This window comes from Protopterus annectens, chromosome 11.part0 (assembly GCF_019279795.1).
Source record: "Protopterus annectens isolate FY-2018-M chromosome 11.part0, PAN1.0, whole genome shotgun sequence".
NCBI lineage: Eukaryota > Metazoa > Chordata > Ceratodontiformes > Protopteridae > Protopterus > Protopterus annectens.
In genome coordinates this window covers 1,330,651,371-1,330,671,347 of record NC_056745.1, presented here as the reverse complement: position 1 = coordinate 1,330,671,347, position 19,977 = coordinate 1,330,651,371, and the positions used below count along the sequence as shown (strand labels likewise).

General features: G+C 41.9%; 1 protein-coding gene across 3 annotated transcripts in view; it reads left to right on the top strand.

The window, feature by feature from the left end:
• Positions 1-19,977, top strand: part of LOC122815837 (death-associated protein kinase 1-like) — a 913,045-nt gene that overhangs the window by 628,139 nt on the left and 264,929 nt on the right. For all 3 annotated transcript variants that reach the window (XM_044088647.1, XM_044088646.1, XM_044088648.1), the window contains one exon: positions 3,839-3,958. In XM_044088647.1, coding sequence (XP_043944582.1) covers positions 3,839-3,958 — 120 coding nt within the window. The remainder of the gene's footprint in view (positions 1-3,838; positions 3,959-19,977) is intronic.

The following is a 19,977-nucleotide window of genomic DNA, read 5'->3' as shown; positions in this document are numbered from 1 at the left end:
AACTCTCGAGTTCCTTTATGGTCAGTCTTCATCCTGTTCTGCCAGTACATACACTAGGGTATGAATGTCTGTATCACCTCCTAGAAATGATAAATCATACCAGTATTCTTTGGTGTTAGTTGCCATCCCTAACATATTATTTTTTTCTTTTTCTTGCATTTTATGATCTTGATGTATAGAATTCTTTCTTCTTTTAGTATTTTTAAATTTTGGCTTAACAGAAATATCACTAGGTTTGTGTTGAAGTTCATATTGCCTCTCATTATACCCTACCCTCTTCATTTTCTTTCCTTTAAATTGCTCTCTCACTGCCAAGATTGTTAGAAGAAAATTTATCTTCACTTTTACTTCGTCTTTCTTGTAGACACCTGCTGCCTAGATTCTTAACGTCTTCAAGTTTTCTATCTTATGCTGACAGAGATGGGTTTGTAACCAGGTAGTGCTCCTTCCCTTTAAATACAGTAGTAAAATATTTCTTATTGACAAGTTTCTCTTTTCAACACTCTTAGAATTGCTTGCTTAGAATTAGAAGTACTTGCTTAGAATTCTCCACTTAAGGTCTTTCTGTTTTAATAGAAAGTTAAGAATTCTGCTGCACTTTTTTTTCATTTTTTCATTTTTTTTTACATTTTCTAACTTCATGTCCTCAAATATGTTCTTTTTGTGAATCTTTTCAGTTCTGCTAGTCATATCTGCTTCCTGCTCTGGAAGACTAGCAGGCTGCAATGTCACTTCTAAACCCTAATTTGTAAGACTTGTAGACTGCAGTATTTTACTATGCAAATCCTTTTCGGCTACTGGTTCTGCTCTTGCAGCCTGCCCTGCTATAGGTTTATGCTGGTATGCTGGTATATCTCTTTAAATAGTTTATTTTCTTCCTTCCTTATATATCCTCAGCCAAATTTGTGTACCTTTAGGACTTTCTAGGTTCTTTGTTAGATTCACATGCTCTTAAGAATGTGTTAGATAATTGCACCCACTTTCATGTTAGTCAGAGATGTGTAGGCTTATGCATTTTCTCCTTACCCTTCCCACACCAATAAGATCGTCTGCTGAAAGGGCTGCAGTCCACTTGCCTCTACAGATCTTTAAGGTTGGGAAAACTTTCCCTATTCTCATATAATTTGTATACTGCTTTTTATCTGTATGCATGCAAACTACTTGAACAATTTTCTAAGCAAGGGTCTACTTTTTTACAAGCTTATTGCACTTTTATAACTGCAACTATACTACCTGAGTCTAATAGACTTTGCAGCGTCCTGCCATTAAGTAAGACCTTAGACAATTAATTCCACAATATCACAACAGCAGAAAGCTGACAACTGCTCTGAAAGTCTATGTTTATAACATTTCATAAGCTCAGCATCATTAGACACAATCTTTTCACTGGTTAAAGTTTTCACAGGTAGAACTGTGTTATTATGCCGTCCCTTTCCTCACATTTAAAACCAGCTGTTTATAACTGATACTTTTGGTTTGTTGCCAGATTGCCAGATTTTGACAAAGGCTTTACCATAGGTTTCGATTGTTCATTTTAAATAATGTTCATTGCATAACAATCTGTTTACCAGTAGAACAAAAATATCAGCTTCCTTAGGGCCATCTTGAAACATCTGCTTTTTTTAACGTAGCAGACTAAAGCCTTTTTTAAACTTATCAGTGACTAACATTTGTATCATTTTACTTTTAACTTTGTTGAGCCACAGGATCTAAGAATAGTTAAAGTCATGCTTTAAATCGCGTAATCGAGATCTTACAGTCTTGTTAGGAGAAAATGTCCAGCTTGTGTCTCAAAGGTAGTCTCACCTCAAGGTAACAGCTCATTATTCATGTCTTAGTCCTGATTTTCAGTCCCCTTGATGTCCTTGAAAACGTTTAAAGGTTTGCCATTTAAATGGGCTGAGAATATTCTAGCCTAGTCACTCTTAATTCCATCTGGTAGCTGTATCATTTGAATGCCATAAAGCACACATCGAGGTATTCCTCCCTGTTTGTATTTGGCATCATCATGGACTTGGTAAATACCACAATCTCCTTGGCTGCAGCTGTAGTAGTTTGAAGCAGCTACGTTGTGGTCATCATCTTGGCTTATGAAAAGACAGTTGTACTCCACAAAACTCCAAACCCATATCACTGGATGGCTGTTCTCTCCAGCTGGGGAAAATGCTCAACTCAGCAGTGAAAGGTATAAGCCAGGATCCTTTTTTGCATGAAGAAACTTGTGCTAAATATACACACTATACCCACCAGTGTGGTGTGAAGTAATGCAGCAGAGATCATCACCAGCCATTAAAATAATGAAGGTTTATTGAACAAAAGGAAACAATACTGGTGCAGGCTCTTTGAAACAACAGAAACTAAGTAAAGGACATCTTACGCTGCTAGTTCCACAAAGAAAAAACATAGTCTTTTGTGCTATTTTTGACACAGTCCAAAGGAATTCTTAACCAGCTCTGTTCTTTCGGGATTCCTAATGGAAGATGTTCAGGCCTCTTTGGGTGATTCTGAAATATATCCTCCTTTGCTGAATTCTGCTGTTCTAAACCAAAAACTCCCCTTGCACTGAAAGGCAAAATTTTCTAAATACCAGGGCTGTAGCCTGCCTTGTATGCACTGGTTAATGGAGTAGTTGTTCAGAAACATTTCCTGTGGGAAGCCTGTCTAGCTAATACAGAAATGTACCTGCCTCTCTTAAAGAAGCAATCCAGTTTACATTATGTCACTTTAGTTTTATAACATTTTGATATGAAAACGGCCCCACTGTGTTAGTGTTATGTGTGTGTGTGTGTGTGTGTGTGTGTGTGTGTGTGTGTGTGTGTGTGTGTGTGTGTGTGTATTAAATACACATATCTGTAGATAAGTATAGATATATAGTATTATCTATATAGCTATATCTATATGTATATATATATATATATATATATATATATATATATATATATATATATAAATAAATATATATATATATATATATATATATATATATATATATATATATATAAATGGGTCTACCTTGTATGAATCAAATTACATTTCATCGAATTTTACTTACTCAACTCCACTTCTCTGAAACTCCATTAAACCAAAAGCACGGACTGCTGAAATCCTTTCCCTGTGAAAGGAACCACTTGGCCACCATGGTGATCTTTGCCCTTTCTTCAGTGTAGTGCAATTTTGGAGTTGGTATATTTAAGTGGGGGGGGGGTGAAGCCCCCCACTTTGGTGGGTTTTCTTTTGGTTCGTTTAGGTTTTTTCCCATGGTGGCCAACTGGTTCCTTTTACAGAGAAAGGATTTTGGCAGTATGTGCTTTTGGTTTAATGAAGTTTCAGAGAAGTGGAGTCAGGTAAGTAAAATTCGATGAAATGTAATTTCGTTCATACAATGTAGACCCATATATAGGTAATATGATGGATCTACTTCAGGAGACTAACTCAACAGAAAATCGAACGTCATATGGTTGAGACCACATGATCGACTTTCTAGAAAGCTGAATGACGGAAAACAAAAATCTACATTTTTGTAGTGGGGGGGGTAAGCCCTTGTGCACCTCATCACACCTCCCTTAATAGTATATATACCAGCTCTGAGATCGCGCAACAGTGGCAAAAAGGGGTAAATTCCTTGATCCCCACTGTACTGGGATCTCCATTCAAAAGCTTTGACATTTTGAAAAGTCGATCATATGGTCTTGACCATATGACATTAGATTTTCTGTTGACCTGATCTTCTAAAGGGGACCAATAAATACACACATACAAACACACACATGAGTGTTTGCATATGTAGTTGTGTGTATTTCATGTACCAAAACATAACAATTTGTTTCTTTTTTTTCAGGAACAACAAAGACAGCATTTGTTAAAAGGCAGTAGCAAAGTACCTTCTGGGAAAGTGAAGTTGTTCATTTGTGGATACAGTGGTGTTGGGAAAACAACTCTGTCACAGAACCTGCAGAAGGTACAGCAGTGTTACACAATATTTGTAATAGAAAGACACCACATCCATACACTGTAACATACCAACAAACACTACCTACCACATAACACACACCCACACTCACATACACACACACACACACACACACACACACACACACACACACACACACACACACACAACCTCACACAAATATAGTAATATGCTCCACACTATTTAACAACAACTCATTACTCTACATACACAAAACAGGAACCACACTACCTCACAAAAGGCTAACAGGACCCAAAAAACACATGGATATAGCCTATGCCATAAAACTCACACTGTTTCTCAGAAAGTGACTACTAATCTCAGGGGACATATACCCCAACCCAGGTCCAAGCAACCCATTCCTATCCTAGAAACACAAGTCAGACCTACTTGTTATCAATATAAACGTGTGCAGCATATCCAACAAACTACATGACTTTTGCGCATTCATATCCCACTACTCCTCAGACATACTAACCATTACAGAGACCTGGCTAAAACCTCCCACACAAAATGAAAAAAGTCTTCCCCCAGACTATAACATCCTAAGGCAAGATAGAGGTACCAAAAAGTGAGGTTGGAGTTGCAATCTTATTTAAAAATACACTCAACCTCCAACCACTAATCACCCCACTTCCCAAATTCCAGAATGCAGAGACATTAGGCTCAGTTATGTCCCTTAAAAACAAAAAGAGAATCAACATCCTCTGTAGTTATATTCCTCCAGGAAATAACTCACCTATAATAGAAGAGATACTACAGTGGGCCACAATCAACCTACCCCAAGAAACCATCCTGCTATCAACATCCTCTGTAGTTATATTCCTCCAGGAAATAACTCACCTATAATAGAAGAGATACTACAATAGGCCACAATCAACCTACCCCAAGAAACCATCCTGCTATCAACATCCTCTGTAGTTATATTCCTCCAGGAAACAACTCACCTATAATAGGAGAGATACTACAATGGGCCGCAATCAACCTACCCCAAGAAACCATCCTGATATCAACATCCTCTGTAGTTATATTCCTCCAGGAAATAACTCACCTATAATAGAAGAGATACTACAGTGGGCCACAATCAGCCTACCCCAAGAAACCATCCTGCTAGGCGACCTAAACTTAGACTGGCTAGCATGCAACTCCAACAACCCCTCAAACCATATTAACTTATTTGGATTTTCACAACTAATCCAGGAACCCACCAGAGTAGACAAAAAAATCCAGTAGAACCTCCATTCTAGATTGGACACTAGTTAATATCTACACAGAAAATTATCATGTGGGCTGCTTACCTGATGCCTTGAGTGACCACTGCCCCATATTACTCCTTCGTAAACAGGCAAAAATACCCAAACCCATGCTATTCAAGGAGACTAGGGAAGAGCACAAAGTCAATCCACAAACTCTTAACAGTATGTTCCAGCAACTGGACTGGAATCCACTAAAAACTCTTGCCTTTAGACCATGCAGTTGATTTTTTTAATACTACTTTTATGACTGTTCTAAATATACTAGCTCCCATCAGGAAAACCAGGACTAAAGTTAACTTTGCCCTATGGCTAAATAGGACAACAAAAGCCTTAATAAAAGCCAGAGACAATGCCTGGAAAAACTGGAAAAAGAGTAACACTATCCAAGACAGACAGAAATATCAAGAACTACGAAATAAGGCCAAAACCCAAACAAAAGTAGATAAAAAGAACTACTTCTTAGACATCCAAAACAAGCACTCTAGAAACCCCCAAAATTCTGGCAGGCCATCAATACCCTTCTAAAACCGGGCAAAACCACCACCCAATCTCCCAAGAGCAATTCTGATGATAGCATAGCTTCAGAATTCAACCATCACTTCACAGAATCTATCCTTGCACTATCTATCCAGCTATCCAACAAGAACACTAAAACCACCCCAACTGTAGAACAAACTAACATACCCACCATCACACTCTCACCAGTACCAACCTCTTCTGTTAAAAAGCTACTCTCTAAACTAAAACCCACCACATTCGCAGCAGATGGTTTACCCACAAATTTTCTAAAATTAGCTGCAGAATCACAAGCCTACCCTATCTCAATTCTTATAAACTGCTGTATACAAGAAACCTACGTACCTCATCTATGGAAAGTGTCACATATAATTCCCCTTCACAAAAGCGGAAACTCCCATGAACTATCAAACTACCAGCCAATTGCTATCTTGTCCACCCTTTCCAAACTTCTGAAGAAATGTATTCACACCCATGTAATGCACTTAACACATAACACATAGCACATAACCTCCTTTCCCCCACACAGCATGGTTTCCGCCCAAACCATAGCACAGCCACTGCTCTACTCTCCTTTACCAATCAGATTAACCATCTAAGAAATGACAACAAATTCGTCTCAGCCGTATTCCTAGATCTATCAAAAGCGTTTGATATGGTCTCCCATAACCTACTCTTAGACACTCTGTCAACCTTATCCTTCACCCTCTCTACTACTTCATAGTTTAGAAGCTCTCTCTCTGACAGAAAACAATCAAGTTAAATGGCAAAGTAGACTATCTCCTCTATTACCAACAACTGTACGTGTCCCACAAGGTTAATACTGTGTCCTCTACTATTCACCATTTTCACTAACAAACTACATACTTCCACCCCTCATGCATCACTTATACAGTACGCAGATGACTCCACCCTAATCTGCTCAGCCTCATCCATAACCACTCTTCAAAAGCTTACCCAAGAATCCTTCTGCTCCGTGGAACAATGGATTGCCGATATCCAACTCATTCTAAACCCCAACAAGACCAAATTACTCCTCCCCCCTCCAATAAATCCAAATCCACACCTCCCACCTTCATTATCACCTCCAAAAACAGGACCACATTCTCCTCCTCTCCTCACACTAAGCTGTTCGGGGTTGAAATAGATAACAATCTAAACTTTAATGTCCATATCTCACAAACCATCACAAAGGTACATAAGAATCTAGGAACCCTACACAAACGCAAAACAGTTCTTATCGGACCTTGCTAGAATCTCCTTAGCCCAAACCCACCTCTTGTCTACCCTAATGTATGCATCACCAATCCTAATTCATGTCAGGAAAGCAGACCTAAACAAACTAGAGTCATGTTACAATAAAATCGCAAAATTTGCTAACAACCCCACTGTTAGAAGTCATTACTGTCTTGCCGTGAAGCAACTACAGTGATTAGAACTCCCTCAGCTAATTAGCCATCACCAATTAGTCCTCACCTTCAACATAATAAGGAACCCTCCGAAAACCCCAACCCTAAATCAGCTTCTAAACCAATATTCTGCAAATCGCCCTCTATGCTCATCCAACAAAACCCTGCTCTGTAGTACCAAAGCCAGTAATACTGCAGGGAAAAGTCTGTTCTCCCACACCATTGCTAGGGAATGGAATAACCTCCCCCAAAGTATCTCCTCTGCACCATCCATCTCACTTTTCAAGACATTACTAAAGTCACACCTCTTGCAGTCATAGCTCTGTCCCTGTATCACATAAAATCTTTTCTGCTCTCCTCCTAACTTGCCACACCTCATCTCCTCACTGCTTACCTCAGCTATTCTGTACTACTCAAATACTCCCTATCAGGAACTACTATCCTACAAACTATTTCTCACGCTATGACATATCTCCTGAATAGCATTATTTTCCAGATTCCATTCCTTCATTTTTATGCTTTGTACTACTACTAATACGGAACTCAAAGTTTTGCTATCTATATACCAAGCTTGCTCAAATCAAACTAAGATACGAAAAATCTCCTTGATGGTATATATGCCACTGTATAGAAATTTTCTGTCATTCGTGGATTATGTGTTGTCATATAAAGACATGGAGCTCTGATTGTATATATGCCTCTGTACAGAAATTTTTTTTGTCATTTGTTGTATTTGTACTGTTATGTTATGGAGCTTTTCTCCCCGGGCCTCCGCTGTAAATGGACCTTGTTCCAGTTGGACTTTCCCAGTAAACAAATGTAAAGTAAAATAAAATAAATAAATATAGCTTTATTGAATCATTTATTTATTTATTTATTTATTGCAGTTGGTTTACCAGGATAGTCCATTGGGCCACAAGGAACCCGTTTTCAATGGAGTCCTGGGGAGAAAAGCTCCAAAAATACATTTAACATTCTTAAAAACATATATTCACTCAAACATTTCAGTTTAACAATAGGTAAAAAAGAAAGAAATCAAAAAATGTAACAGCTAAATACAATGTGCAGAAAGTACATAATAATTATATTTATTAGCTCAGAAATATCCATTTAATACAGAGTAATTAGGAAAAATTAGTTACTGGAAAGGAGGAGGAGGTTCAGTGACATGAAGAAGTGGGGGAGGAAGAGAACCTAGGGCTTATCTAATAACTTCTGTAGAATCTGGGTAGAATAAGATGTGGCAGAGCAATGGCGGATGAGAGAAGGAGAAGAGTAGGTTATGTAGGGTGGGAGCAGGAGCATTCCCACTGAGATGCTAGGTGTGTATAGAGAGATTTTTGAAAGCAGAGTGATTAGAGGTGGTGCGGATGAGTGGAGGAAGGGAGTTCCAGAGGCGAGCTAGGTTGAAGGATAGAAGGTTTTGCCTGGGGATGTGTAGGTTTATGGACTTTGAGTAGGTTTTGATTGTTTGATCTCAATACTCTATTGGGAAGATGCATGTCAAATGTGGAAGAAAGGGAAGGACAGAGGGAGGGGTTGAGGATAAGTTTGTGGGCTAGAGTTAACTGAGTGTAAGTGAGTTGATTGGGAAGTTCTAGCCATTTTAGTATCTGGAGGGAGAGACAGTGGTGGGTGGAAGACTTGTGGCTGGTGGCAAATTTTGCAATTTTGTTGTAACAAGAGGAAAGTTGTTTTTTGAGGGAGGATTGCAGATTAGTTAGGAGTGGGGCACCATAGAGAAGGGAGGGGATAAGGAAGGATGAAGCGAGTGTTATTTTAGTAGTAGAGGTAAGGTATGCTTTTGTCTATAAAGCATACCAAGTTTTGGTGGGTTTTTGATGTTTTTTTGTAGATGAGAGGTAAATTTAAGTTGGTTGTCTATTTGTACCCCAAGTAGCTTGGTCTCTGTCACCAATTCTAGGGAGAATTATTTTGGCTAGTGATAGAAAAAGTGTTCAGATTGAGATGAGTAGCTTTAGAAGGAGTAAAATCATTAGCTTGGTCTTGGAGGCGTTAAGAGCTAGGTGGTTATGTAACATCCATTGCTCTGTTGTAGAAAAGGCATCTTGAGTTAGTTTTTGAAGTGTAGTGATAGAGGTGGCTGAGCAGATGATAGTTGAATCATCAGCATATTGGATGATGTTAGAGAATGGGATTGATTTATGGAAGTCATTGATAAATATGTTGAAGAGAACAGGACCTAGAATGGAGCCTTGTGGAACACCTGTGGGGGTACTAAGGAATGAGGAGGTAGTTTTTTCCATCTTACTGCTTGCTTCCGGTTGGATAGGTAACTAGAGAACCATTGCAGGGAAGAGGAAGAGAGGTTAAGTTCTGAGAGTTTAGTTATGAGCAGGCTATGTGAGATGGTATCGAAGGCTTTGGAGAGGTCTAGTAATAAGGTAGAGACAATTAGGCCAGAATCACGAGCTCTGTTTACTGTTTCAAGGAAGGAGAGGAGGGCTGTCATTGTGCTGTGGTTAAGTCTAAAGCCGTGCTGTGTAGGAGTTTTAAGGTGATTTTCTAGGAGATGAGGGAGGAGCTGAAGATGGACACATTTTTCTAGGATTTTTGAAATGGGGGACAGGATGGCTATGGGACGAAAGTTGTTGATGCTGTTATTGTTGCCCCCTTTGTGGAGAGGAATAATATATGCTTGTTTCCATATTTGGGGAACTGTGCATTCTTTTAGGGAGCGGTTAATTAGGATGCTGATGGGATATGCAAGTGTTTCAGCAGCTACACTAAGAAAGTAGGAAGGTATATTGTCAGGGGCGTTAGTACATGGTTTCAATTTTAGAAGCAGTTTCTTTATAGAGGATGTAGACATGGGATTGAATGAAAGGAAAGTGGAGTTGGGGGAGGGAGAGTTGGAGGGTAGAGGTGTTTGGAGAATACTTTTGGTAGTGGAAGTGGTAGAGGAGTTAGAAGATGGGGAACAGGAAGTAGAAGTGATGAAGGATAGGGTTTGAGGTGGAAGGGGTAGGGGGGTGTTAGAGGGTATAGTGGGGCTGGAGAATGAAGAGGTGAGTTTTGCAATTGAATCAATAAAAAATGAGTTAAATTGGGTGGCCAGATCTAGTTCAGAGGCATTTGAGTCAGGGGTGGGAGTATCTGGTGTACTGGGATGAAGGAAAGTGGAGATCCCTTTCCAGAGTTTCTGAGGGTTATTTTTATTTTGGTTTTGGAGTGAAGAAAAATAGTTTCTTCGATCAGAGGTGGTGAGTTTCTTTGCTTTATTTCGAAGCATTTTATATTCATTAAGGAGCAGACTTGTTTTGAGCCCAGTGGAGCAGAAGAGGAGCGAAAAACTATCAGTAGAGCAGTGTTCTAGAAGGGTAAGTAGTATATGGGTGAGGGAGAGGGCCTAGATATGGTGGGAAGTGGACTAAAAGCGTCAGGAGAAAGAGTGAGTGACTGAGATGTGAGAACTAAGAGTCAGAAAGAGAGAATGTCAAGATCAGAAACAAGTCTTATGTCAAGGGGAAGGGATATCCTCTAGTGGATAGAAGTTAATTACTCACTAGGGAGAAAGGGCTAAGAAAAATAAGGGGAGTAGGGAGCAACAGTGCTGGGAAAAAGAGAGAGGTGTGGAATGGAGTAGAGTTGAGGGGGGGGGGGGGTTAGGCTGCTGGCACTCCAGGCAGGGAGAGTATGACTTCAGCTTACAGGAGTTATCAGGCTTTGAAAACACACATACTTTCTTGAGAACGTTAGGGAGTCTCTCAGGAGCGGTTTCCTCAAGGGAAGTTGAAATGGCACAGGGTGGTTATTGCACAAGCAATAGGGAGTACAGCTTTGGTTAGGTCCAGTATCCACCCAGGCAAAGACACAGGGGGAGATTCGGGCAAGAGAGCTGGAGGGCAGGAAGAAAGGTAGAAGTCTGTTAGTTACAGAAAAATACACTTAACATCTACTACTGTATCAAAATATGGAGGTATGACTAAAACAGGCAAGTTCCACTGTTATTCACAGGAAACAACATGAAATTCTGTCATGCACTATGCAGTTTAACATTGTTTAGTGGGCAGCAATAGGCACAATGAAAGAAAATAAGCATGTGCAGGAGGAGTAGGTGAACTTCTCAGTGCAATAGTGAACCTTCCCAGACTTCCAGTACAACAAACCTTTTAACCGGAGAACTACTGCGACTGGATTATCCTTACCACGGGCGAGAGGCTAGCGAACCAGGTGGGTTAGCGTCGCTAACAAACAAACACAGGTTAACAAATAAACACGCTGACAAACCAACACAGGTAAGCCTCACAAAACAACAGTGCAACCTTTCCCAGCCCTGTAGTACAATAACGTAATCACAAGAAGCAAGTGGGCTATTGTCGCTAGCAAAACAACATAGGGTAAACCTCTCAATACAACAGTGAAACCTCCCCAGCCCTACAATACAATAACGTATTCACAAGAGAACTGCAGTGACCTAAGCACATGCGAGAGGCTAGCGTACCATGCTGGGTTAGCGTCGCTACAAAAACAAACACAATAAAAACCCCTCAATACAATGGTGGACCTTCTCAGCCTTCCAATACAAAAACAATCCACAGGAAATTACAGCGTTTGGATTAACCAGAGCTATATGCCGGAGGCTAGCACACCAACAGGCTAGCGTCGCTAATAAAACAAACACATAGCAATCCCCTTAGCCCTTAAGCAGAGTATGCAGAGCATAATTAGTGAACCTTCCCAACCTTCCAATACAATATACTTATTTACAGGTGAATTACAGTGGCAGGATGGTCCTAACCACGCAGGGAGGCTAGCGTAGCTGGGTTAGCGTCGCTACAAATACAAATACAGTAAATCCCTCAAAAATAATGGTGAACCTTCTCAGCCTTCTAGTATAATAAACAATCACCAGGAGACAATAGCGACTGGATTAGCCAAAACCATATGCGAGAGGCTAGCGCACCAATCGCTAATAAAACAAACACATGGAATCCCCTTAGCCTTCAAGGAGAGTATGCCAAGCAATAATTAAGCAATAGTGATTGCGGGGGCTGGTGTAGTAGCAGGGTTATCGTAGCTATGTTAACCATGCAACGGATAAATATCCCAGCTGTCCAACAACATAAACCTAGCAACAGGAAAATTTCAGCATCTGTACCTGCTGATTCAACCATACAATAGTGAAACTTCCTAGCCTCCCAGAACAAGGTGCGTAGCAGCTAGTGAATGACATCAATTGTAAGAGGCTAGTGAATCAATTGGGATAGTATTTACAATCCTTCACAGTCATATCAAGTGAAATGCAGTACAGATACAAATAGAGCTACAGTAATATAAAATATGCACAATCCAAATTACTGAAAAACACAAATACAGTTAGAAATACGATAGTATAGAATATGCACAATCAAAGTTACGAAACACACTGCAGCCAGGGATGCACAGCAGCCAGGAACGGGCAATTTAAAATGGCGCCAGGAGTAGGGAGGGACTTTATAATTTCAGAAGGGGAGGGCGGAAAGGAAAACTGGCGGAGCAGGGAGGGCGAGAAGTAACTACAATATTGGGGGGTGGGGGCAATGTGGTAACCTCCAATGAGAAGAGGGAAGCACACAAAGGAGGTAGAGTGGTAAGTTGTAATAGAAGAGCACAGGTAGTGGGCAGGAAATGCCCAAGGAGGTGTAATAGAAGAGCACAGATAGTGGGCAGGAGGGGAATGATGATAGGAGGGGGAGAAAGAGGGAAGAAAAGGAGGTAGAGTGAGACTACAGTAGGTAGTGATGTGAGGGAATAGGTAAAAGTGAGATGGAAGTAGACAGCAGGAAAGTTATAAGGTAGTAGAGCCCAGTGGAGCAGAAGAGGAGCGAAAAACTATCAGCAGAGCAGTGTTCAGAAGGGTAAGTAGTATATGGGTGAGGGAGAGGGCCTAGATATGGTGGGAAGTGGACTAAAAGCGTCAGGAGAAAGAGTGAGTGACTGAGATGTGAGAACTAAGAGTCAGAAAGAGAGAATGTCAAGATCAGAAACAAGTCTTATGTCAAGGGGAAGGGATATCCTCTAGTGGATAGAAGTTAATTACTCACTAGGGAGAAAGGGCTAAGAAAAATAAGGGGAGTAGGGAGCAACAGTGCTGGGAAAAAGAGAGGTGTGGAGAGGAGTAGAGTTGAGGGGGGGGGGTTAGGCTGCTGGCACTCCAGGCAGGGAGAGTATGACTTCAGCTTACAGGAGTTATCAGGCTTTGAAAACACACATACTTTCTTGAGAACGTTAGGGAGTCTCTCAGGAGCGGTTTCCTCAAGGGAAGTTGAAACGGCACAGGGTGGTTATTGCACAAGCAATAGGGAGTACAGCTTTGGTTAGGTCCAGTATCCACCCAGGCAAAGACACAGGGGGAGATTCGGGCAAGAGAGCTGGAGGGCAGGAAGAAAGGTAGAAGTCTGTTAGTTACAGAAAAATACACTTAACATCTACTACTGTATCAAAATATGGAGGTATGACTAAAACAGGCAAGTTCCACTGTTATTCACAGGAAACAACATGAAATTCTGTCATGCACTATGCAGTTTAACATTGTTTAGTGGGCAGCAATAGGCACAATGAAAGAAAATAAGCATGTGCAGGAGGAGTAGGTGAACTTCTCAGTGCAATAGTGAACCTTCCCAGACTTCCAGTACAACAAACCTTTTAACCGGAGAACTACTGCGACTGGATTATCCTTACCACGGGCGAGAGGCTAGCGAACCAGGTGGGTTAGCGTCGCTAACAAACAAACACAGGTTAACAAATAAACACGCTGACAAACCAACACAGGTAAGCCTCACAAAACAACAGTGAAACCTTTCCCAGCCCTGTAGTACAATAACGTAATCACAAGAAGCAAGTGGGCTATTGTCGCTAGCAAAACAACATAGGGTAAACCTCTCAATACAACAGTGAAACCTCCTCAGCCCTACAATACAATAACGTATTCACAAGAGAACTGCAGTGACCTAAGCACATGCGAGAGGCTAGCGTGCATGCTGGGTTAGCGTCGCTACAAAAACAAACACAATAAAAACCCCTCAATACAATGGTGGACCTTCTCAGCCTTCCAATACAAAAACAATCCACAGGAAATTACAGCTTGGATTAACCAGAGCTATATGCGGAGGCTAGCGCCAACAGGCTAGCGTCGCTAATAAAACAAACACATAGCAATCCCCTTAGCCGTTAAGCAGAGTATGCAGAGCATAATTAGTGAACCTTCCCAACCTTCCAATACAATATACTTATTTACAGGTGAATTACAGCGGCAGGATGGTGCTAACCACGTGTGGGAGGCTAGCGTGCCAAGCTGGGTTAGCCGCTACAAATACAAATACAGTAAATCCCCTCAAAAATAATGGTGAACCTTCTCAGCCTTCTAGTATAATAAACAATCACCAGGAGACAATAGCGACTGGATTAGCCAAAACCATATGCGAGAGGCTAGCGCACCAATCGCTAATAAAACAAACACATGGAATCCCCTTAGCCTTCAAGGAGAGTATGCCAAGCAATAATTAAGCAATAGTGATTGCGGGGGCTGGTGTAGTAGCAGGGTTATCGTAGCTATGTTAACCATGCAATGGATAAATATCCCAGCTGTCCAACAACATAAACCTAGCAACAGGAAAATTTCAGCATCTGTACCTGCTGATTCAACCATACAATAGTGAAACTTCCTAGCCTCCCAGAACAAGGTGCGTAGCAGCTAGTGAATGACATCAATTGTAAGAGGCTAGTGAATCAATTGGGATAGTATTTACAATCCTTCACAGTCATATCAAGTGAAATGCAGTACAGATACAAATAGAGCTACAGTAATATAAAATATGCACAATCCAAATTACTGAAGAACACAAATACAGTTAGAAATACGATAGTATAGAATATGCACAATCAAAGTTACCGAGAAACACACTCGCAGCCAGGGATGCACAGCAGCCAGGAACGGGCAATTTAAAATGGGCCAGGAGTAGGGAGGGACTTTATAATTTCAGAAGGGGGAGGGGCGGGAAAGGAAAACTGGCGGGAGCAGGGAGGGCGAGAGAAGTAACTACAATATTGGGGGGGGGGGCAATGTGGTAACCTCCAATGAGAAGAGGGAAGCACACAAAGGAGGTAGAGTGGTAAGTTGTAATAGAAGAGCACAGGTAGTGGGCAGGAAATGCCCAAGGAGATGTAATAGAAGAGCACAGATAGTGGGCAGGAGGGGAATGATGATAGGAGGGGGAGAAAGAGGGAAGAAAAAGAGGTAGAGTGAGACTACAGTAGGTAGTGATGTGAGGGAATAGGTAAAAGTGAGATGGAAGTAGACAGCAGGAAAGTTATAAGGTAGTTGAGCCCAGTGGAGCAGAAGAGGAGCGAAAAACTATCAGTAGAGCAGTGTTCTAGAAGGGTAAGTAGTATATGGGTGAGGGAGAGGGCCTAGATATGGTGGGAAGTGGACTAAAAGCGTCAGGAGAAAGAGTGAGTGACTGAGATGTGAGAACTAAGAGTCAGAAAGAGAGAATGTCAAGATCAGAAACAAGTCTTATGTCAAGGGGAAGGGATATCCTCTAGTGGATAGAAGTTAATTACTCACTAGGGAGAAAGGGCTAAGAAAAATAAGGGGAGTAGGGAGCAACAGTGCTGGGAAAAAGAGAGAGGTGTGGAGAGGAGTAGAGTTGAGGGGGGGGGTTAGGCTGCTGGCACTCCAGGCAGGGAGAGTATGACTTCAGCTTACAGGAGTTATCAGGCTTTGAAAACACACATACTTTCTTGAGAACGTTAGGGAGTCTCTCAGGAGCGGTTTCCTCAAGGGAAGTTGAAACGGCACAGGGTGGTTATTGCACAAGCAATATGGAGTACAGCTTTGGTTAGGTCCAGTATCCACCCAGGCAAAGACACAGGGGGAGATTCGGGCAAGAGAGCTGGAGGGCAGGAAGAAAGGTAGAAGTCTGTTAGTTACAGAAAAATACACTTAACATCTACTACTGTATCAAAATATGGAGGTATGACTAAAACAGGCAAGTTCCACTGTTATTCACAGGAAACAACATGAAATTCTGTCATGCACTATGCAGTTTAACATTGTTTAGTGGGCAGCAATAGGCACAATGAAAGAAAATAAGCATGTGCAGGAGGAGTAGGTGAACTTCTCAGTGCAATAGTGAACCTTCCCAGACTTCCAGTACAACAAACCTTTTAACCGGAGAACTACTGCGACTGGATTATCCTTACCACGGGCGAGAGGCTAGCGAACCAGGTGGGTTAGCGCTAACAAACAAACACAGGTTAACAAATAAACACGCTGACAAACCAACACAGGTAAGCCTCACAAAACAACAGTGAAACCTTTCCCAGCCCTGTAGTACAATAACGTAATCACAAGACGCAAGTGGGCTATTGTCGCTAGCAAAACAACATAGGGTAAACCTCTCAATACAACAGTGAAACCTCCCCAGCCCTACAATACAATAACGTATTCACAAGAGAACTGCAGTGACCTAAGCACATGCGAGAGGCTAGCGTACCATGCTGGGTTAGCGTCGCTACAAAAACAAACACAATAAAAACCCCTCAATACAATGGTGGACCTTCTCAGCCTTCCAATACAAAAACAATCCACAGGAAATTACAGCGTTTGGATTAACCAGAGCTATATGCCGGAGGCTAGCGCACCAACAGGCTAGCGTCGCTAATAAAACAAACACATAGCAATCCCCTTAGCCGTTAAGCAGAGTATGCAGAGCATAATTAGTGAACCTTCCCAACCTTCCAATACAATATACTTATTTACAGGTGAATTACAGCGGCAGGATGGTCCTAACCACGTGTGGGAGGCTAGCGTGCCAAGCTGGGTTAGCGTCGCTACAAATACAAATACAGTAAATCCCCTCAAAAATAATGGTGAACCTTCTCAGCCTTCTAGTATAATAAACAATCACCAGGAGACAATAGCGACTGGATTAGCCAAAGCCATATGCGAGAGGCTAGCGCACCAATCGCTAATAAAACAAACACATGGAATCCCCTTAGCCTTCAAGGAGAGTATGCCAAGCAATAATTAAGCAATAGTGATTGCGGGGGCTGGTGTAGTAGCAGGGTTATCGTAGCTATGTTAACCATGCAATGGATAAATATCCCAGCTGTCCAACAACATAAACCTAGCAACAGGAAAATTTCAGCATCTGTACCTGCTGATTCAACCATACAATAGTGAAACTTCCTAGCCTCCCAGAACAAGGTGCGCAGCTAGTGAATGACATCAATTGTAAGAGGCTAGTGAATCAATTGGGATAGTATTTACAATCCTTCACAGTCATATCAAGTGAAATGCAGTACAGATACAAATAGAGCTACAGTAATATAAAATATGCACAATCCAAATTACTGAAGAACACAAATACAGTTAGAAATACGATAGTATAGAATATGCACAATCAAAGTTACCGAGAAACACACTCGCAGCCAGGGATGCACAGCAGCCAGGAACGGGCAATTTAAAAATGGCGCACTGGAGTAGGGAGGGACTTTATAATTTCAGAAGGGGAGGGGCGGAAAGGAAAACTGGCGGAGCAGGAGGGCAGAGAAGTAACTACAATATTGGGCAATGTGGTAACCTCCAATGAGAAGAGGGAAGCACACAAAGGAGGTAGAGTGGTAAGTTGTAATAGAAGAGCACAGGTAGTGGGCAGGAAATGCCCAAGGAGGTGTAATAGAAGAGCACAGATAGTGGGCAGGAGGGGAATGATGATAGGAGGGGGAGAAAGAGGGAAGAAAAGGAGGTAGAGTGAGACTACAGTAGGTAGTGATGTGAGGGAATAGGTAAAAGTGAGATGGAAGTAGACAGCAGGAAAGTTATAAGGTAGTAGAGCCCAGTGGAGCAGAAGAGGAGCGAAAAACTATCAGTAGAGCAGTGTTCTAGAAGGGTAAGTAGTATATGGGTGAGGGAGAGGGCCTAGATATGGTGGGAAGTGGACTAAAAGCGTCAGGAGAAAGAGTGAGTGACTGAGATGTGAGAACTAAGAGTCAGAAAGAGAGAATGTCAAGATCAGAAACAAGTCTTATGTCAAGGGGAAGGGATATCCTCTAGTGGATAGAAGTTAATTACTCACTAGGGAGAAAGGGCTAAGAAAAATAAGGGGAGTAGGGAGCAACAGTGCTGGGAAAAAGAGAGAGGTGTGGAGAGGAGTAGAGTTGAGGGGGGGGGTTAGGCTGCTGGCACTCCAGGCAGGGAGAGTATGACTTCAGCTTACAGGAGTTATCAGGCTTTGAAAACACACATACTTTCTTGAGAACGTTAGGGAGTCTCTCAGGAGCGGTTTCCTCAAGGGAAGTTGAAACGGCACAGGGTGGTTATTGCACAAGCAATATGGAGTACAGCTTTGGTTAGGTCCAGTATCCACCCAGGCAAAGACACAGGGGGAGATTCGGGCAAGAGAGTTTCTTGAGAACGTTAGGGAGTCTCTCAGGAGCGGTTTCCTCAAGGGAAGTTGAAACGGCACAGGGTGGTTATTGCACAAGCAATAGGGAGTACAGCTTTGGTTAGGTCCAGTATCCACCCAGGCAAAGACACAGGGGGAGATTCGGGCAAGAGAGTTTCTTGAGAACATTAGGGAGTCTCTCAGGAGCGGTTTCCTCAAGGGAAGTTGAAACGGCACAGGGTGGTTATTGCATAAGCAATAGGGAGTACAGCTTTGGTTAGGTCCAGTATCCACCCAGGCAAAGACACAGGGGGAGATTCGGGCAAGAGAGTTTCTTGAGAACGTTAGGGAGTCTCTCAGGAGCGGTTTCCTCAAATGAAGTTGAAACAGCACAGGGTGGTTATTGCACAAGCAATAGGGAGTACAGCTTTGGTTAGGTCCAGTATCCACCCAGGCAAAGACACAGGGGGAGATTCGGGCAAGAGAGTTTCTTGAGAACGTTAGGGAGTCTCTCAGGAGCGGTTTCCTCAAGGGAAGTTGAAACGGCACAGGGTGGTTATTGCACAAGCAATAGGGAGTACAGCTTTGGTTAGGTCCAGTATCCACCCAGGCAAAGACACAGGGGGAGATTCGGGCAAGAGAGTTTCTTGAGAACGTTAGGGAGTCTCTCAGGAGCGGTTTCCTCAAGGGAAGTTGAAACGGCACAGGGTGGTTATTGCACAAGCAATATGGAGTACAGCTTTGGTTAGGTCCAGTATCCACCCAGGCAAGGACACAGGGGGAGATTCGGGCAAGAGAGTTTCTTGAGAACGTTAGGGAGTCTCTCAGGAGCGGTTTCCTCAAGGGAAGTTGAAACAGCACAGGGTGGTTATTGCACAAGCAATAGGGAGTACAGCTTTGGTTAGGTCCAGTATCCACCCAGGCAAAGACACAGGGGGAGATTCGGGCAAGAGAGTTTCTTGAGAACGTTAGGGAGTCTCTCAGGAGCGGTTTCCTCAAAGGAAGTTGAAACGGCACAGGGTGGTTATTGCACAAGCAATAGGGAGTACAGCTTTGGTTAGGTCCAGTATCCACCCAGGCAAAGACACAGGGGGAGATTCGGGCAAGAGAGCGAGAAACACACTCGCAGCCAGGGATGCACAGCAGCCAGGAACGGGCAATTTAAAAATGTCAGTTGTGACACAGGCAAATTTATGTTTATATAAAAGCAATTAAACTGTATTAACAAGTTTATGTTTACAAACATTGTACTTCACATATGTTGGTATATATCATATAACTTAAGCAACATTACATAAATTATTCAATTCCTGCCATTTTTTAAACAAGAAACATCTTTATTAAACCATCACTTATGACATAGGCAGTCATACATTTATATAAATTAAAACAATCCTAGTTGCAATTATTTTACCTTACAAACCATACTGACA